Source organism: Aulonocara stuartgranti, assembly GCF_965226115.1.
Source record: "Aulonocara stuartgranti genome assembly, chromosome: 7".
Taxonomy (NCBI): Eukaryota; Metazoa; Chordata; class Actinopteri; order Cichliformes; family Cichlidae; genus Aulonocara; species Aulonocara stuartgranti.
Window position 1 is genome coordinate 6901669 of NC_138945.1, and position 17505 is coordinate 6919173.

General features: G+C 42.6%; 2 protein-coding genes across 5 annotated transcripts in view; one reads left to right on the forward strand and one right to left on the reverse strand.

Moving 5' to 3' along the window:
- LOC309710535 (glutathione synthetase-like) overlaps positions 1-5101 on the reverse strand; it is a 30441-nt gene extending 25340 nt beyond the window's left edge. For 3 of the 4 annotated variants that reach the window (XM_082540112.1, XM_082540111.1, XM_082540110.1), the window contains exons 1-3: positions 4090-5101; positions 1840-2040; positions 1615-1696 (exon numbers count right to left, since the gene is read on the reverse strand). In XM_082540112.1, coding sequence (XP_082396238.1) covers positions 1615-1696; positions 1840-2040; positions 4090-4143 — 337 coding nt within the window. In that variant the 5' untranslated portion in view covers positions 4144-5101. Of the gene's footprint in view, positions 1-1614; positions 1697-1839; positions 2041-4089 lie in introns of those variants that run through there. The other variant, XM_082540109.1, reaches the window with a different exon arrangement.
- LOC309710536 (kinesin-like protein KIF1B) lies at positions 2740-8093 on the forward strand. The gene is made up of 9 exons (XM_082540113.1): positions 2740-2769; positions 3017-3067; positions 3261-3307; positions 6388-6516; positions 6617-6678; positions 6719-6864; positions 7018-7259; positions 7345-7416; positions 7519-8093. Exons 6-8 carry the CDS (start codon positions 6721-6723, stop codon positions 7358-7360), a joined length of 402 nt encoding a protein of 133 aa, XP_082396239.1. The 5' UTR covers positions 2740-2769; positions 3017-3067; positions 3261-3307; positions 6388-6516; positions 6617-6678; positions 6719-6720; the 3' UTR covers positions 7361-7416; positions 7519-8093.
- Positions 8094-17505: the final 9412 nt, after the last annotated feature.

Here is a 17505-nt window from a genome sequence, read left to right on the forward strand (position 1 = left end):
AGGTGCAACCCAACAGGCCCCAAACGTTCCTGGCAGCAAGTAAAAATGAAATATAAAAATATAGTCCAAACAGGTAAGGTGTAATTGTATTATGAGCCATAGTGCTTGGTCTGTTTGTCCTATAAATCAATTGCAGTTAGAGGCTACATTAATTTCCCCTCTGTAAGCACTTATTGAAATTATCTGAGCACATTACAAGTACATATTTGCTTACTCTGTATGCTCAAATGTGACCCGTTATAGCCAACAGAAAAAAAGCGGAGGCCTGAAAAACAGGTGGGGGTCCTCCACCACCACCACTCACAGAGGCTGAGCAGTTGGCTTCCACATTTGTGATAATGTTGGCAGCATCACATATGATCTTCACAGTGCAGAGAACACAAATTAGCATCCATTACTATAATGAAATAATTTGTTAGTTTGAAATGCTACAGGGAACTATGTACCTGTACATTAATGCTGTGGAAAGACTTCCTGTTCACATAGTCTCCTTCATTTACTGAAGGAGCAATGATTGGAATGTGAGTGCCATCTATACAGCCAATCACGCCTGGGAACCGTGAGAATAAATGTAAAATTTAAGTAGTAGTTCAAATATCACCACATCATGAATTAAGTTTTGTTCATCCTGATACCTGCAATTTTGTGGCATCCCTCTTTGATAAATCTTGTGGGTCTATGACCGGGGAACATCACAAACGAGTACAGGAGACGTTTCAGTGCAACTGTAACATTCCTGACTGCCCGACAGACGGTAGCCTTGGAAACGTGCTCAGCGTCACCAATATTATACAGAAAGCTCCCGTTTGCAAAAAACCGAAGTGCAATACGAATAATATGTACAGAACTGAGAGGATGTCCACGATGTGTCACATGAGCAATATTAGGCCTGAGGATGTTATTCAAATAAATTATAGATTGTGCTGAAAAACGGTAACGTTCACACAGGAAATCATCAGGAAATGATAAAATGTCCAAACGCGCTCTAATCACTCTCTCCCGGCGGAGAGCTCTGCGGAGAATTTGGGCTTCAACATCTACTGGCTCTTCAAGGAAGGAGCACGTCATGTCTGACACTTCCTACAGTCAGGTTTCCGACAAAGAGGCGGAGAAAGTTAGGGTTAGTTGAAGTAAACCTGCTAGGGGGCAGGTTAGCTTCACGGAGTGTGTTGTCATAGTAACTCGCTCAGAATTAATCTAAACTCGCTTTGTGAAACCGAAAACCCAGAGTTTTCGTTAACTCAGGGTATACTTACTCAGATTTAGCTCTAAACCGGCTTCCTGAAATAGGGCCCTGCTGACAACTTGTATCTGGTAGCTTTTTCACATCCTGATCAATGTTGTTGTCAAGTGTGTCTCATATACACTATTATCTCAGTCACAGTACAGCATGCATGAATCACAGTAGATATACAGTAATGCAAAACAGCAGGCAGTCATGTATGTGTCGTCACTGTTTTGACTGAGGCTAGCTCATACATGGAATGCAAGAAAATGCTGCATGTGTGTGCAGATCCACTCATGCACTGCTTAAACTTCCCTAGTTTAACAAATGGTGAGCAATAAACAGAAGTTTTCAACATTTTTAAAGATGCTTCTATCCCCCCGCTGTACCTCCTCCTTCTCGCTGAGACTCCAAGACAAACCGTTCTGCTGCTGACAAGGCCACTGATACTGTTTTGTCCCTCTCTGGACCCTGTAGACGAGCGCAACCACAGAGAAATAAATCAGAGGAATAAAATGCAAACAATATTGCTTACACTGAACAGCAACACCCAGGTGAGGATTATCTAATGCCAAATTTTCCAAACAATGAAAAAACCGTGCCCTTTTTCTCACCATGTCTAGAGTGTAGAGGTCAGCCAATGTCGCTCGGATCTGCTGCACAGCTTGAGGCTGGTCTGGGAAGAATCTGTCCAGGACTCCAGGTCTGGGGAGCACTTGCTGAACCTTCTTGGTACCAGCCAGGTGAGCGCTGATATCTGGACACTTCACAGCTCGAAAGCGCTCCATGAGGAGACGAGCATCCCAGCTCTGCAACTGAAAATAGACAATGAATTCTCTGCTTGTCTTTTTATCATTAGATGTATTTCTGTATTAAAAAATTCAGTTTATTGGGCCACTTTGTGCTAGAAGCATTTTTCCAGCATAAGACAGCCTCTATCATTTCACTAACTTTTGGAATCTTATTTCACTGCTGCTAATGACGTTTCACAAACTGTCACAGGTTTTTTAGCTTCGTTCGCATAAACTTTCTTGTGGTTGAGATTCCCGAGAAAACAGCCAGCACACTGACCAGCAGAGGGTGACAACAGTTGGTTTATAATACGCTGAGATTTGACAGACAGAGACAGAAGAATGAAGGAGAACAACACAGAGTCACGCTATCAAGGAGAAGCTGGACGGTAGATTCAGCAGTTTGGCTTGAAACTTGCAAACTGTTTTAACTTGTTATGTCCGATTAAGTTTTCCTTCCAGGATGCTCGCCAGTTTTCTTTCACTTGTTTCCTGTTCCTGCCAGGCTTAGTCTGCTACAAACCAGGAGGCGTAAAGCAGGATAAAGTTAAAAGTTTGACCCATTGTGTAAACTAACTTGAATGATCAACAACCAGGAGGAGGCAACGATTATGGAGGCACGGGAGGGGAGGACCACGCAGGTGGAGGAAGTGAGGAATGTGATGGAGAAGATTGAGCTCAACAAGGGACAGGATGACCCACTGAGCACTTCAGAGGGGCAAGTGGAGCACGCAGGCAACAAGACCAGCAAAGGTAATTTGTATGTTTGTATGTATTGTATGCTTTATATTTGGAGTCCAGGCTGAATTTTAGAGGAGTACCTGATGGCTGAAACAACAGTAATTTATGTTCCCTGACCAAGGATCAAGGAACATGTATTTTACACCACTTGATACATGTACAGTCAAATCTATTGAATGTTGATATTATTACATTTAATGTAACCATTTAAAATGATTTTGTTTTTGTTTTTCTCCCAAAATCACGTACGTCAACACAGGATCCAGCAGGGGGAGAGTTTTTGGTGAAAGCCACAAAAAGACAAAGATGGGTATGTCATTGTTTGTGGAAGTATTTAGACTAGTTTGATACACTGTAGTAGAGTGTGTATGGTAGATTTGATTCAAGGAACATTATCATATGAAGATGAAAACCAAAGTTGTGCGATCTCTGAAAGTGTTTTGTTTATTTGCTTTTTGTTTGTTTATTGTTTATGAAACTGGTGACTTGGCTGTGATCTTCAGTCCCAGAGGCATCGAGATCCAGACCTAAGAAGAAAAGGCCACTACTAGTAAGTATGCTTTTGCTAATGCTTTTAATCACCACAGCTCATTCCATTCAGTACAAATACCTGTAGATATGTGATGATTCCAAGTTTACATTATGGCAGGAAACTGCATACATGTGTCACCTTATACACATACCACATACTATAGAATTCAGTCCCCTTTGCTTTTTGCAGTCTTATTGCAATATATAAGTACTTTTAACAGATGATGCAAGTACAGTTAAATGCATTCACTCCAGTAAAAATGCTTCTAACACAATGCTGTTGCAAGCAGCAGATTTTCTTTTTCTGTTGTCGATGTAGATTAGATAGAACTTTATTAATCTCTCAGGTGGTTCCTCCGGGAAATTCAGTTCCCAGTATCAGGACACTGACAGAAGTTGCATATTACAGAGTTAGAATATCAGGACGGGACCAGGTTGGTGGGGGTCAAACAGCAGATCCAGTCGTGCAGTGATAATTCATATTTAATGCAGCAGATTTTGTAAACGATTGTATTCTAATCACATTGGCTAATTCTATATGCATATATAGATAAAAGGTATTTTTATTATGTCAAGAGTCCTCCAACAGCATCCAGGAAGTACTATCCTATTCCCATGCCTCTGTCCAAACCAGGCGAGTGTTTCCATGTCACTTCAATGTGTTCTTTGCCATCAATAATTTTATGTTGATTTTTTGTTACATAAGCATGCCTCATGTGACCTTCCACTTTTTTTCCCTTGTCATTTCTCACCTCCTTTGGATATGTATGTATGTATCTCTTATTTATATAATCCTCTTACCCAACTCTGTCCTCCTTCCTCTTCTTTTCTCCTTCCATCTCTCTCACCGTTCATCAATATCGCACATCCAGACTATACCCGTAAGATAGAGTTGATCCGCTAGCTTGTGAGCGGCTATGTGAACGGCAAAGTGCTGGACACGCTGTCCGAGCACGCCAACTCCCTGGCGTCCTCTGCTGTGGCCAGTCTGGAGGACGAGGCTGACCAGCTCTCTCACTTCCCCTTCCTCCCAGTGGCCAGTGACCCTGTGCTAACTGTCCCCAAGCATCATGGTTGGTACAGTGGACTCTGTTGTAGCTAATGAGCCAGACATTTGATGCTGGTGCTGTAGTGATTAGAGTCGTGCTGTGCTCTTATAGTGCTCTGTGTCTGCAGGCGGTAGCACGGTAAAGCTCTGCTGTGGTTATGAGTGCTGCACCTTGCTGACATATCATTCACAGCAAAAGAAGACGTGAATAGAGCAGTTTTCAAGTGTAATAATATTCCTCTCGATCATATTGAGTATAGACGAATGCAACTGTGAGCTTTAGCGATTAGCCCATTTCAACAGGACCGTGATCCCGATGTGTGAGACAGCAGGGTGCTGCCACTGGTGTTGTAATGTGTGATTTAGTTCCTCCTAACATTTCAGTTTGTTTCCAGTATCTATCCTCTGTGATTACTGGCTCTTTAGACAGATTTAATAGAAGTGTGTGAGCTATTGGCTCAGTATAAAGGGTCAGTAGTGTTTTCACATCACCTATCCATCCTCCATTTAGTCACCCAAAGCATGTAGAAAATACTCCTCACCTTTATTCATCTTCTCTTAAATTCAGACAAATTCCAGCTTGATAACATTGAGCTTGTGTGTGTGTGTGTGTGTGTGTGCGTGTGTGCGCCAGTTGCAGCCACCAAGTTGAACACCATCACCAAATGTGTGTGATGAGTGTTATATTCACGCACAAGCTTTAAAGGAACCATAAAAATTATCTCCAGGAAGAATATTATAAGTTGGGATGTTGTGTCACCTCCTCCCTCCATGCACAGGTACATCCCAGCCATCGTGGATCACAGTGGAGGCCTGCCCTGTCATGGTACCTACCTGCTGCACATGTTGTTTTCTTATTAATGGTAAATGGTAAATGGCCTGTATTTGTATAGCGCTTTTCTAGTCCCTAAGGACCCCAAAGCGCTTTACACAACCTGTCGTCCACCCATTCACACACTGGTGATGGCAAGCTACAATGTAGCCACAGCCACCCTGGGGCGCACTGACAGAGGCGAGGCTGCCGGACACTGGCGCCACCGGGCCCTCTGACCACCCCCAGTAGGCAACGGGTGAAGTGTCTTGCCCAAGGACACAACGACCGGGACTGTCCAAGCCGGGGCTCGAACCGGCAACCTTCCGATTACAAGGCGAACTCCCAACTCTTGAGCCACGAGCTACTACTTGAGCTACTCACACAGTGGTAACTGCTTCCTTTGTACACAGTTGAATATCTTCTTTTAAAGTGTAATGTTGCTCTAGCTGTGCTCACTGTGATCCTGAGCTCCTGTTATGTTTGCTGCAGGAGATCCAGCGGAGGATCAGAGTGACCCTCATCCACGAGAAGGGCAGCGAGCTCCATTGGAAAGATGTTCATGAGGTGGTTGTAGGTGAGCAGCCTACAGAAAACAAAAACCCCAAAGCACAGAAACAATGTTTTATAGTGTTTGTGTGCTTTTGATAGAGGAAGACAGGACAGAACATCATTAAAGGGATTTGACTTTGTGAGATCACACTGAAAACGCAACACTTGGTTCACTCTGAGATATTTTCAGTCTGGAAAGATGAATCTGTCGGGCTTTAGGCTGCTTCTCACTTTAAGCAGTTCATGCTGTAGCTGATGGACCAAAAAATGACATTTGATATTTTAGACATTCAGCTGCGATTCAGATTGTGTTGGTACTGGATGCTGTGATAAAACAGCTGTTCTGATCTGTCTTCATTCATGCCTGTCGTTATTAAGCCTCCTAAGCTCCAAACCAGTAAAAGCGATCTTTGGAGGCAACACCCTTTTTAGTACTTTTCTGTATTTGTTTGTGATTGTGTGACACTGAACCACAGTGCTATGTATATCCTCTGTAACACTCAGACGTTTCCAGATCAGTGTTTTCCCCCTCAGCTGTAAAATCCCTCGTGCCCAACTCTGTGCTGCCCTGGGTTCCTTTCCTTTGCTTTGTCAGCCGCTGCTCCGCCGTGTTGTACCTGTTTGTACGTGTTTTTAAGTCTCTTGATGTCATCGTGTCTAACACACACCCTTTATCGCCTCTCTGCAGTTGGATCATTGCATCCAGCCTGCCATTATCACCAAACTGCACGGTCTTTTACTCCCGAGACGCCAAGATTTCCCCACCCCGTTCTCTCAAGAACCTCTTTGGGACTGGATACTCCAAAACTCCTGACTGGTAAATCTGGGCTGCTGTACTGTGGCCATCTCTGTTTCACAATCAAAGATATCTGCCCTGTTACAAAGTTTCCTTCTTCATAACTTCTGCTTCATTATAGCAACCGAGTGACTGGGATCTACGAGCTGAGCTTGTGTAAGACGTCTGACACTGGAAGCCCAGGTGAGCGGCCATGAAACATGAGGGCTCATGTCCTGAGCAGGGATGCAGAGGAGGAGGAGGAAGCTCCTGGACACATCAGTGGCTTACGTGCGTGGAGAGGAGAGCCTCGCTGGCTGGAGGCCCAGAGGAGATATCCTCATCCTAGAGCACCAGTGGGAGCTAGAGAAGATGGAGCAGCTGCAGGAGGTGGGGCCTTAAAAGATTCATAAAGAAATAAATCTCTGTTTAATATCGTAGAGGGAAAAATGACTTTTCAACTCGAAGACCAAAGTGCTATTCTAAAAAGTTTAACCCTCCCCTCTTCTCTCCACCTCACATTCGCCCCCATCTTTTTTCCAGGTGGAAAAGACCCGTCACCTTCTGGGAGAGGCGGCTCCCGTGGGAACAGCTCCCACCACCAAGTCCCTGAGTGAGTCTCTGTCCCCCAGCGTGAGCTCCAGCACTCTGTCCACGTCCACCTCCGTCTCCTCGCAGATCTCCAGCACCACCTTTGAAAGCGCCATCAGGCCGAGCGAGAGCAGCGGCTACGATTCCGCCGACATCGAGAGCTGGTGGATCGTGAGAAGGAGCTGGCCACCAAGGTGAGAAAAACGTCGGCTTAGTGGGCGTTCTTGTTGCTGCCTTCTCTGCTTGGAGCTGATCGGTCTTGTTCCTGTTGTGTTGTAGTGCCTGCGCCTTCTGACACACACCTTCAATAGTGAATACAACCAGCTGGTGAACAGCATCAGTGACTGCAAGGTGAGAAATAATACAAATAAATTAAAAAAAATAGCCTTTCTGTGTCACATCAGGGAGTTCCTATATTGACGTCTACCTCGTCCTGCTGTTGTTTCACTTCAGCTTTCTCTCATCTCACCGACCGGACATGATCCATCCGTGACGAGCTTCAGCAGTGCCACCCTCACCCCTTCCTCTACCTGCCCCTCTCTGTCGGACTCCCGCTGAGGCTCAATGGGCCAGAAGTAAACATATTTTTAGGAACATTGACCTCGATCTGCAAACGGTTATTGACAGGTTATCTATTTGATTCTAACTTGGTGTGATTTGTGTTAAAGGACCCCTAAGAACAGCTCACGTGCCTCCAGTCCCTCCTGCTCAGACTATGAAAACTTCCCGATGGTTCCCACTCTGGAGACCTCCTACCTTGCGCGGGCTGCAAAGAACGAGTTCCTGAACTTTGTGCCTGATATTGAAGAAATGCGACCAGGGTGATTAATGCCATATTAACCCAAATACTGTCACTATGACATGTGTCTCACAGACCAAATGTAAGTCGATACTCATGTTCTCTAGTTCAAGCAGAAATGATGTGGATTGATTCAAATTCCTGAGCCTGGATGATTTCAGCTGGAAACAAACCAACTCTGCTTCTTCCTCAGAAAAACAAGCGCTCGCTTAATAAATAAATAAATGAATAAAATCCCTTCTTTTCAGATCTGTTGTGTCCAAGAAGGGTTTTCTAAGCTTCGTGGAGCCTCGCTCTAACTCATGGGGGAAGCATTTTGTGGTTGTTTGCCGGCCGGGGGGGGGGGGCAGTGTTTTGGAAATGACAGTCTTCATTACAAAGCTTTCTTCTTTATGAATTAGCATACATGTTTTTATTGAACATTTGAAGAACTAGCAAAAAAAACCACAAACTCTTGTAGTTCACATAAAGTCAGAGATAAAAACGACAAGGAGCAGGTGCATCTAGTACAGGTAGAGCTGCTGCAAAAACCCACAGAGCCCAGCAGCCAGCAACAAATTCTGGATCCTTTGCTTTTAGTTAGCAATTAGCATTAGCAGCACAGCCTGCGTCCGATGTGAAAGGACTTTTATGCTGCGCACTGTGACTCACAGCAATGGTCCTGGGTCAGCCCTGACTTTGTGTTACACTAATCCTAAAGTAATAATGGTATTTCTAACCACTGACATACCACAACTTTATCCTTTCAACAGCTGCTGAAAGTAAGGGGACCTAACTACTATCGGATATTTATATAGAGATTACCCTTCAAGGACCTGCAGTTCAAAAAAGCGCCCCTCCGACAGCCAAACCCATCTGTTCTCTGATTGGATTGTTACATTTGTGATTGACATGACATTGACCAATCAGATGAAAGGAAGAAAAATAGGGTCAAAATTCGTAGTTGTAACTTGCAGGGGTTTTTGGCTAAGTCCACACACAAATCTTTTTTACACACACACAAATCTTTTTTACACATACAAATCTTTTTTACGCACGCACAAATTTTTTTTACACATACAAATCTTTTTTACAAGTACAAAACCGATTTACAAGTACAAAATATTTATGACCACATTTTGAGCCCATAGAGGTGTCTATGACGTGTTCAGCAGTCTGATGGCCTGCTGAACACGTCATAGACTTTCTGAAAAGCCTTTGAAAATACCGAAAATACCAAGTGTTAAAACTTATTAATCATTGTGATTCTTGACAGTTTTCTCTTGTAAGTAGACTTGTGGCTTAAGTCTCTTTTCATGCGACTCAAACGTTTAAGTTTTGCCTCCCCGCCTCCCTCCAGCAACCCCGCCTCCAGCTCAGCTTTCCTCCTCTCTATTCCCTCCCCTCAGCTTTTTGTGTTTTTGTTTCGATGACAATGTTTGGGTCTAATTTTGTTCCGCTTGGTTGTCATTCCCAAACTCCCCTAACTAAGTAGCATGTTGTAGTAGTCTACTTGTGTGTGCACGACTCTTTAGAAACTTTCCGTTTGCCAATCATCTGTACAAAAAAATGTCTCTATCAGTGTTATTTGTCTCCGGAAATGAGTTTCATTCTATTTTGGGTTTTTTTTTGTTGTTGTTGGTTTTTTATTAAATTAAGATGCTTGCATGATACCTGCAGCAGTCCTTAGGAGAAGACCAGGTTTGCTCAGTTTAAAACAAAAACAAAAATGAATCAAATCAGCCAGCTTACATTTGAAACCATGAAGGAAAAATCTACAGTTATCTCCAAGTGACGTGTTAGTTTACGCTCTGCTGCCTAAACCATAGCTGCTAATAGATTTATAGGGTATTTTTCTTCTGGCAGTGAATTTACATCAGGCTGAACCGTCTGTGAAACAAAAACTCAAAGTGGGAATGAACTTTGACAGGAGGGCCATGCCCGATTTCCTCTGTCATCCACGTCATACTTAGATCCTCCTCAATCTGTGTACATACGCCATCTCTAAACCGCCGATAGTGCCAGTGTCAGTTAGTGAGTCAGTAAAATACTCATGCATTTGTGTTAACATAAAAACTGCAGACTAACTAGAGACAAACAAGCGAGGATCGCTTCATATCTCAGCAGTTTAAAAAACAAACAATGACCGATTGTTCCTGCAGGATTAGATTCGGGCCCCTTTTTGCTTTTTCATCCCAAGGAATAAAAACAGGGTTACAAGGAGATGAGGAGGACTAGGAGGATGAAAACGAACTAAAGAGAGAACTTGATTTGTACATGCGGTCTGTTCTGGGATCAGTGTGGTAGTTAACCCTCATTTAACACATTCCTCTCTGCTCCTCTAGCTCGCTCTATCTCACTGAGAATCAGAAAGCCTTGACATTTACTGCTATTAACTTTACACTCTTGTTGTTAAGACTCAAAGAAAAGGTTAGAAGGACGTAAGGAAAAAGGAATGAAGGTGCAATGTTTCTTTAGTTTTGCTTTGACAGCAGTGGTTAGCCAGCAAATCTGCTTTTAAATGGCCCACAGGACAGATTACGATGTAGTCCCATGACTCCCTTCGCTGTCACACCAGTGTTGACTGAAATCTCTGAAGTGAAGTACTCGTGTTCAGCAGCATCACAGGGAACCATGTGTTCATTTTTTTATTCTTATTCTTGAATCAAAACTTCATCTAACTCTCATTGTGTTCATATTTTTTATTTTAACATTGTTATTTTTTTCTTATGCTTTTAATCATTCCACCATGAAGGTTTCTATGAAATGTAACAGAGGGCATTTATTTCTTAAGTTTTTTAACCTTATTTTGCACATTAACACATATCTATAGCAAGGACAGAGACATAGCCACATATGTTGAGTCCAGGATTGTATCTGAGCATCAGGAACAAATGATAAGAGCACATGTCAGAGGACACTGGATGGCTGTTTGTCAAAGGGTTTAATAGAAGGAAAGAAGTTAAAGGGACTACATATTCAAAGGTCTTATTTCTGATACTACCCCATGAAAATATTTGCTCTGTGTGCCGTGCTGCAGCTGCTACATTCCGCTCTTTGGCACGTATGCCTCTCGAGATGTGTTAATGCAGACAGACATTGAAAAACTCTGGTCAACCAACCAGAAGTCTGCCTGCTGTGTGGTATGAAATGCGTGGAAGGAGAGCTACCAACTGTCTGTTACATTTAGATAAAAAATAAAGCTCTTACGTGACCTCGGGTCAGCAGCCTGGCGGTCGGAGAAACAGAAACGTGCTGGATTGTGGATCTCTGAGCTGCACATCAAAGATGCACCTATGCACAGATCAAATCTCAAAAGTACCTCATATACATGTTGATGCGAAGCGCTGCAAAAGCAAACGTTTCCACTTCATGTGCAGAGGTGTTTTTATTTTGGAATGTGTATTTATTGTTTGCAATGTATATATATTAGTTTGCAGCTCTTTGCACATATTTGTAGTATTTACAGTTTATAGTAGGGATTTTAGCCAACAGCTAATGTTTTTTTTTGTTTACTGGGAAATGAAATGCTGCCAATTCCCAAAGCTGTGTTTCAGCTGCACTTCCTGTTGTAGACTTGTGATGCACACAGGCTCTGTTCCAGCACTCAGCATGTTCTTCCTTATTTTCTCCACCAGGGGGAGTTCCTAAACTATGACATCCTGATAGGAGTGAACCAGGGAGAGGGGCTGAAGTTTGTGGACGACAGTGAGGACAACGACGGCATCTCAGCTGCGGAGTTCGACTACACCATCTCCAACTTTGTTGACAACCTCTACGGATACCCAGAGGGTGAGGAACGCCACCTCTGTACACTGCCACTTTTTCAGTTATTCCATTTTACAGCCTCCTCTCACTTAACTGTGTTTTGCAGCATCATCAGGTTTTGTCTTATTAGGAGCCGCGTTTGTTAATTTGTTAGTTTTTTTTCTGTTTGCTGTATTCATTAAAATAAAGGGATAATCGTCAAAATGACAAATGTGGACAATTATCAAAGCTTACATTACAATTCTGACAGCTTGAGTTCACATGAATTTTCAAAAGAATATAAAAACCTGTGAAAGTGCTGTAAGCGTTTAAAACATGCGAGTAAAGAATGGAATCAGTAAAATGTGAGCCCAGTGAAGTTACTGTGACTCAAACATAAAAAATGAGATTTTTTTTATTTCCCACACCTAATTAATTAGAGATTATTTTATTTAAAAGTATTTTATAGCATATAACACCTTTGAAAATATGTTCACATTTAACTCCAGAAAATCATCAATCAAAATATGGATATTACCTGACCACAGATTCATGGTGACGTCACTGCTCTTTTAACTGTTTGGTGTCTTTGCTGTGTTTGGTGGTTGTAGAAATGGTTTATTTGAGCTTTGAGCTGAGATTCAGAGGTTTCTGTGGACACTGCTCATGTTGGCACTTATATTTCTGACCTTTTCTTATAACCGATTAAACATGATCTCCTCGATTTGCTCCCATTTTTGGTGGTGTGGGTGCAAATGATCAGTCATGACATAATCTCATAATAAATAAGATACTGCAAATAATTATTTCTGCATTTGTGCGATTGGAGTGAATTGAAAATGTGTATGCAATGACACTGTTTTAAAGATTTAGCCTAAATAATTTTGGAGTGAATGAGCCTAAACATGATGACCTAACTAGTGATACCCTGGCACCTGTCTCTGACACACACACACACACACACACACACACACACACTCACTCACTCACTCACTCACTCACTCACTCACTCACTCACTCACTCACTCTCACTCAAGCATGTTATGCCAGTTTCAGCTGAAACAATGTTTCAAACCATATTCCGGGGTTTTTAGTTCACCATTTAAGAGGTTTCAAGAAGAAAATAAAAGACAGATCTGAATGTTTGAAAATTATTTGGAAAAATTCTGTAAAGATGAGATGAAAAATACTCAAAGGATAAATTCAATTGGTTTATTTTTTAGATAAGTTGAAAAAAAAAGTTAAACAAGCAAGTAAATAAAGAAACAAGGTAAAACGAAGTAATAATGAAAAAAGTTAAACAAGTAAATGAAGAAAAAAGGCAGAGGAGAGAAAATCCCAACAATCCCCTCTGAGCAAGCACTAGGCGACAGTGGGGAGGAAAAACTGCCTTTAAACGGGCAGAAACCTCCGGCAGAACCAGGCTCAGGAGGGGACAGTCAACTGCCGGGACTGGTTGGGGGGGGTTAACAGAGGTGGAGCAAGACGAGGCTACATCAGGTGAGGAAGCAGTAGCGTCTCTCCTCCGGAACAAGTGGAACCATTTTTTCTTTTTTTTCATTCACTTTTCCACGAGCGCTTTTTTCTCCAGGATGAGATTTCTCAACTCATCGATTGTTTCTGTGTTTTGCTTTTCAAGTTTCTCACATCTTTGTTCCACCTCTTCTAAGGTTGCTTGTTGTTCTTCAAGCTTGTCATTGAGTTGTTTGGATGTTGCCTCCTGTATCAGCTTGTCCTTGTGCATGTCTGCATTTCTCTGTTGGACCTCTTTGTGCTTGTCTTCTAACTGCTCGTTTCTTGTCTGGATTTCTTGGAGCGTGAGCTGCAAGTCTTCACGTATTTTGTCTTGTTGTTGTTTTTGTGCCTGCATTTGAGTGTTTTCACGCTTCAAGTTATTGAATTCCACCAAAATCCCTGTGAGCATCTGTGAGCAGCGTTTCTCCAACTTGTCCTTTTCTTCTTCCACTTTAGTTGCTTTGTCCTCCAGCTGATTACAAAACAATAGATTTTTAGACTCAAAGTCCTGGACAATATGTTTTCCTTCTTTCAGTCTTTCTTGTTGTTGCTCTTTCTGTTGAAGAAGGTCTTTATGTTGGCGCAGTGTTTCATCCAGGCTTTCTTTCAGCATTCGGTATTTTTCCTGCATGCTCTTCAGTTCGTGCTGCATGTCTCTTTGCTTTTTGTCATGCTCTTCCTTCTGTTGGAGGATTTCTTTCTTTTCTTCCACAGCTTCATGGAGCTGTCTTTGGAGGAGCTGATTCCTTCGGTCCATGTATTGGAGATCCCATTGTATCTTATCAGTCATCGTTTTCTTGTCTTGGAGCTGGTTGGTCATTTGTTTTAGTTCTGCACTCTATTGCTTGTTTTCTTTAATGAGGTGCACAATTTGCTCTCGGGTCTGAGTAAACTTGATTCCCCAGCCCTCATTAATAATTTTTATGTCCGGCTGGCGCTGTTGTCTGTCTTCCAGCTCTTTATTTTGGGCTTCCATTCGTCTACACTTGAATAGGAAGGTTAACAACAAACCTCCAAAACAACTGAATGTGAAACTGCACAACAGATTTGCTCCACTATCAAAGGACCCTGGATCTCTATCGGACAACCATCCATCTAAAAGTAGCGAAGTAAGGTCCGAAAATCTTTTGAAAAGTAAAAGGCCACAGGGAAAGCTCAAGGCTAGGCCTGAAACTCTGATTGTGGGTGACTCTGCCGTAAAGGATGTACAAAGGATGTGCGTTAAGAACACTAAAGTCCTCTGCTTTCCTAACGATATGGTCAACAACCTGAAGGAGAGAATTCTTCTTCTAATTGCAGATGAATATCCAACTGTGACAAACATTGTTCTGCATACAGGGTCAAACGATGTGTCCAAACAACAGTCAGAGGTTCTGAAACGGGACTTTACTGGATTATTAAATACTGTAAACTCTCTGAATGCAGCTGTATTCATCAGTGGACCTGTACCGCCGGTCAGAGGAGGAGACGAGAGATTCAGCAGGTTGTTTACACTGAATAAATGGCTTATATCAGCATGTGCTGACCACTCAGTGCTTTTTATCAACAACTTTAATATTTTTTGGGAACGCAGGCATCTGTTTAAAGAAAATGGATTTAATTTTAACAAGTCAAGGGTGAAACTGTTCACCTCCAACTTATTTTATTCCATACGTCATCCATCTGTGCTTGGTGCCAAGGCTGAGATAAACGAGGAGTTATCTCATAAAGAGGAACAAACAGTACTCCAACAACAGACAAAGCCCAGCAGAAACCTTGAGGAGGAGCTCCATCTGCCCCCACCCAGGAAGAGCCTCAGAAAGGAGAGACATCTGAGGCTAGAAGAGGGGTCCCTATTTGCCTCCAACTCTCTCAACAACACCAACGACCAGGACCAGGACCAGGGACCACGATCTTCCCCAGTCCCCCAAACCCCTGACAGGCCATCACCCCCATCACCCTCCTCCCCCTCCCTTTCTCCCTCCTCCCCACACCTGAAATTCACTGAGGAGATGATGGAGCGGGTCAATGCTGGGCTCAGATCTACCCCCCGGCCCAATCCCTTTTTGTCCCCCATAAACCCCCCACCAGAGCAGCCAAAGGTTCGCCATCGAGCCCCACCCTCAACAGAGCAATCGAAGCCACATTGCCCAGCCTCGCCCCCCTTAGTTCCTCCTTACCACCTTCATGCTCTGTCCCTGCAGTCTGATGTGTGATGTGTGGAGGGTCCGGGCTGCGAGGATTATGGCAGTGGTGACTTTTCCCAGGAGAAGCTGGGACCCTGTTTACTAGAAGGTTTTAAAATCTCTGTACTTTCAGGTGACGGAAGGAGACATGTGGCCTGGTCAAAACACAGAGAGCTACACTCTAAAAGATCTTTAAATATAGTAAACATACCTTGTGTGCCACAGACTGCTCCCAAACACGAGGGGACAAGTAATGCCTCTAAAACACTTAAGTTGGCTTTATTAAACATTAGATCTTTAGCTGGGAAAACATTTTTAATTAATGATCTAATCACTGAACACAGCCTTGATTTTATGTTTTTAACTGAAACTTGGTTGGACCAAAGTAACAGTGGAGCTGTTCTCATCGAGACGACCCCTCCTAACTACAGTTTTATCAGTGAGGCCAGGGTGAGCAGGAGAGGAGGAGGGGTCACTGTCTTATTTAATGAATCATTTCAATGTAAGCAGCTATCTCCTGGAAGTTTTCAGTCTTTTGAATATGTGGCTTTACAGCTGAAGGCCCCATCCAAAGTTGTGTTTCTTAATGTTTACAGGCCTCCCAAATACTGCACAGACTTTTTTAATGACCTCAGTGAACTGCTGTCTGTGATCTGTGTTGATTTTGACTGTGTAATTATTGTTGGGGATTTTAACATCCATGTGGACAACCCTCAGGACAAAGGGACTAAAGACCTGAGTAACACTCTGGGCAACTTTGGGCTGACTCAGCATGTAACAGAGGCCACACATAATAGAGGACACACTCTTGACCTACTGATCTCCAAGAGCCTGAGCATTTCACACATTACTGTGTCTGATGTGGGCATGTCTGATCATTACTGTGTTTTCTTTGAAAGTAAAATCTCAGCCCACACAAATATATCAACAGCAGTGATCACAAAACGGTGTATAACTGAAGACAGTTGTGAGATCTTTAACCAGGTCTTCCCATTAACACCTGATCTGTCCAGAGGGTCAGTCAATGAGCTCGTCAATAGCTTCAATGCTAACATGTTAAATGTAATGGACACTATTGCTCCCATTAAGGTGAAGGTTATCTCTGGAAGGAAAAAGTCTCCATGGAGAAACTCCACACTAGTGAAAAATGAAAAAAGAGAGTGTAGGAAAGCTGAGCGCAGATGGAGAAAAACAAACCTCCAGGTTCACTATGACATCTATAAAGAGAAACTTCACAATTATAATTTACAACTGAGGAGTGCAAGGAGGTCTTACTTCTCTGACATCATCACTAAAAACAGTCATAATGCTCGGGTCTTATTTTCTACAGTTGACAGGCTAACAATCCCTCCTGTGTCAGTGGCAGCTGAACTTCAGTCGACCATGGCCTGCAATGACTTTGCCAAATTCTTCACAGAAAAAATCCAAAAGATTAGACAAGCAATTGGTACATCAACAGCAGATCCAGGATATGTACTGTGTCCACCGAAAAACTGTTTAAACACCATGAAACAGTTTGACCCTATTAACAGCAAAGACCTGGAGGACATCTTAGGTCAACTGAACTCCTCCTCTTGCTGTTTAGATGTCCTGCCAACAAGTTTTTTCAAAAAGGTCTCAAAGACTTTAGAGTCAGACCTGTTACAGATCGTCAACTTTTCCTTAATGTCAGGTGTGTTTCCGGAATCACTAAAAACTGCTGTAATCAAACCTATACTGAAAAAGGACAATCTTGACAAGACACAAATGAACAACTACAGGCCGATCTCAAATCTCCCATTTTTAAGTAAGATCATTGAAAAAGCAGTTTCTCAACAGCTCAGTTACTTCTTAAAACAGAATAACTGCTATGATGCCTTCCAGTCAGGTTTTAGACAGAACCACAGCACTGAAACCGCTCTGACCAAAGTGTTTAATGACATATGTCTGAATACAGACAGTGGAAAAATGTCAGTCTTAGTTTTACTGGATCTCAATGCAGCATTTGATACAGTTGACCACAACATATTACTCAAACGACTGGAGAACTGGGCAGGTCTCTCAGGAACTGTACTAAACTGGTTCAAAACATACTTAGAAAACAGGAAATACTTTGTATCAATAGGTAACTTCACATCTGAGCAGACAAGTATCACATGTGGAGTTCCCCAAGGTTCCATCTTGGGACCCCCTCTGTTTAACATTTACATGCTCCCACTAGCACAGATTATAAAGAACAACAAAATAAACTACCAC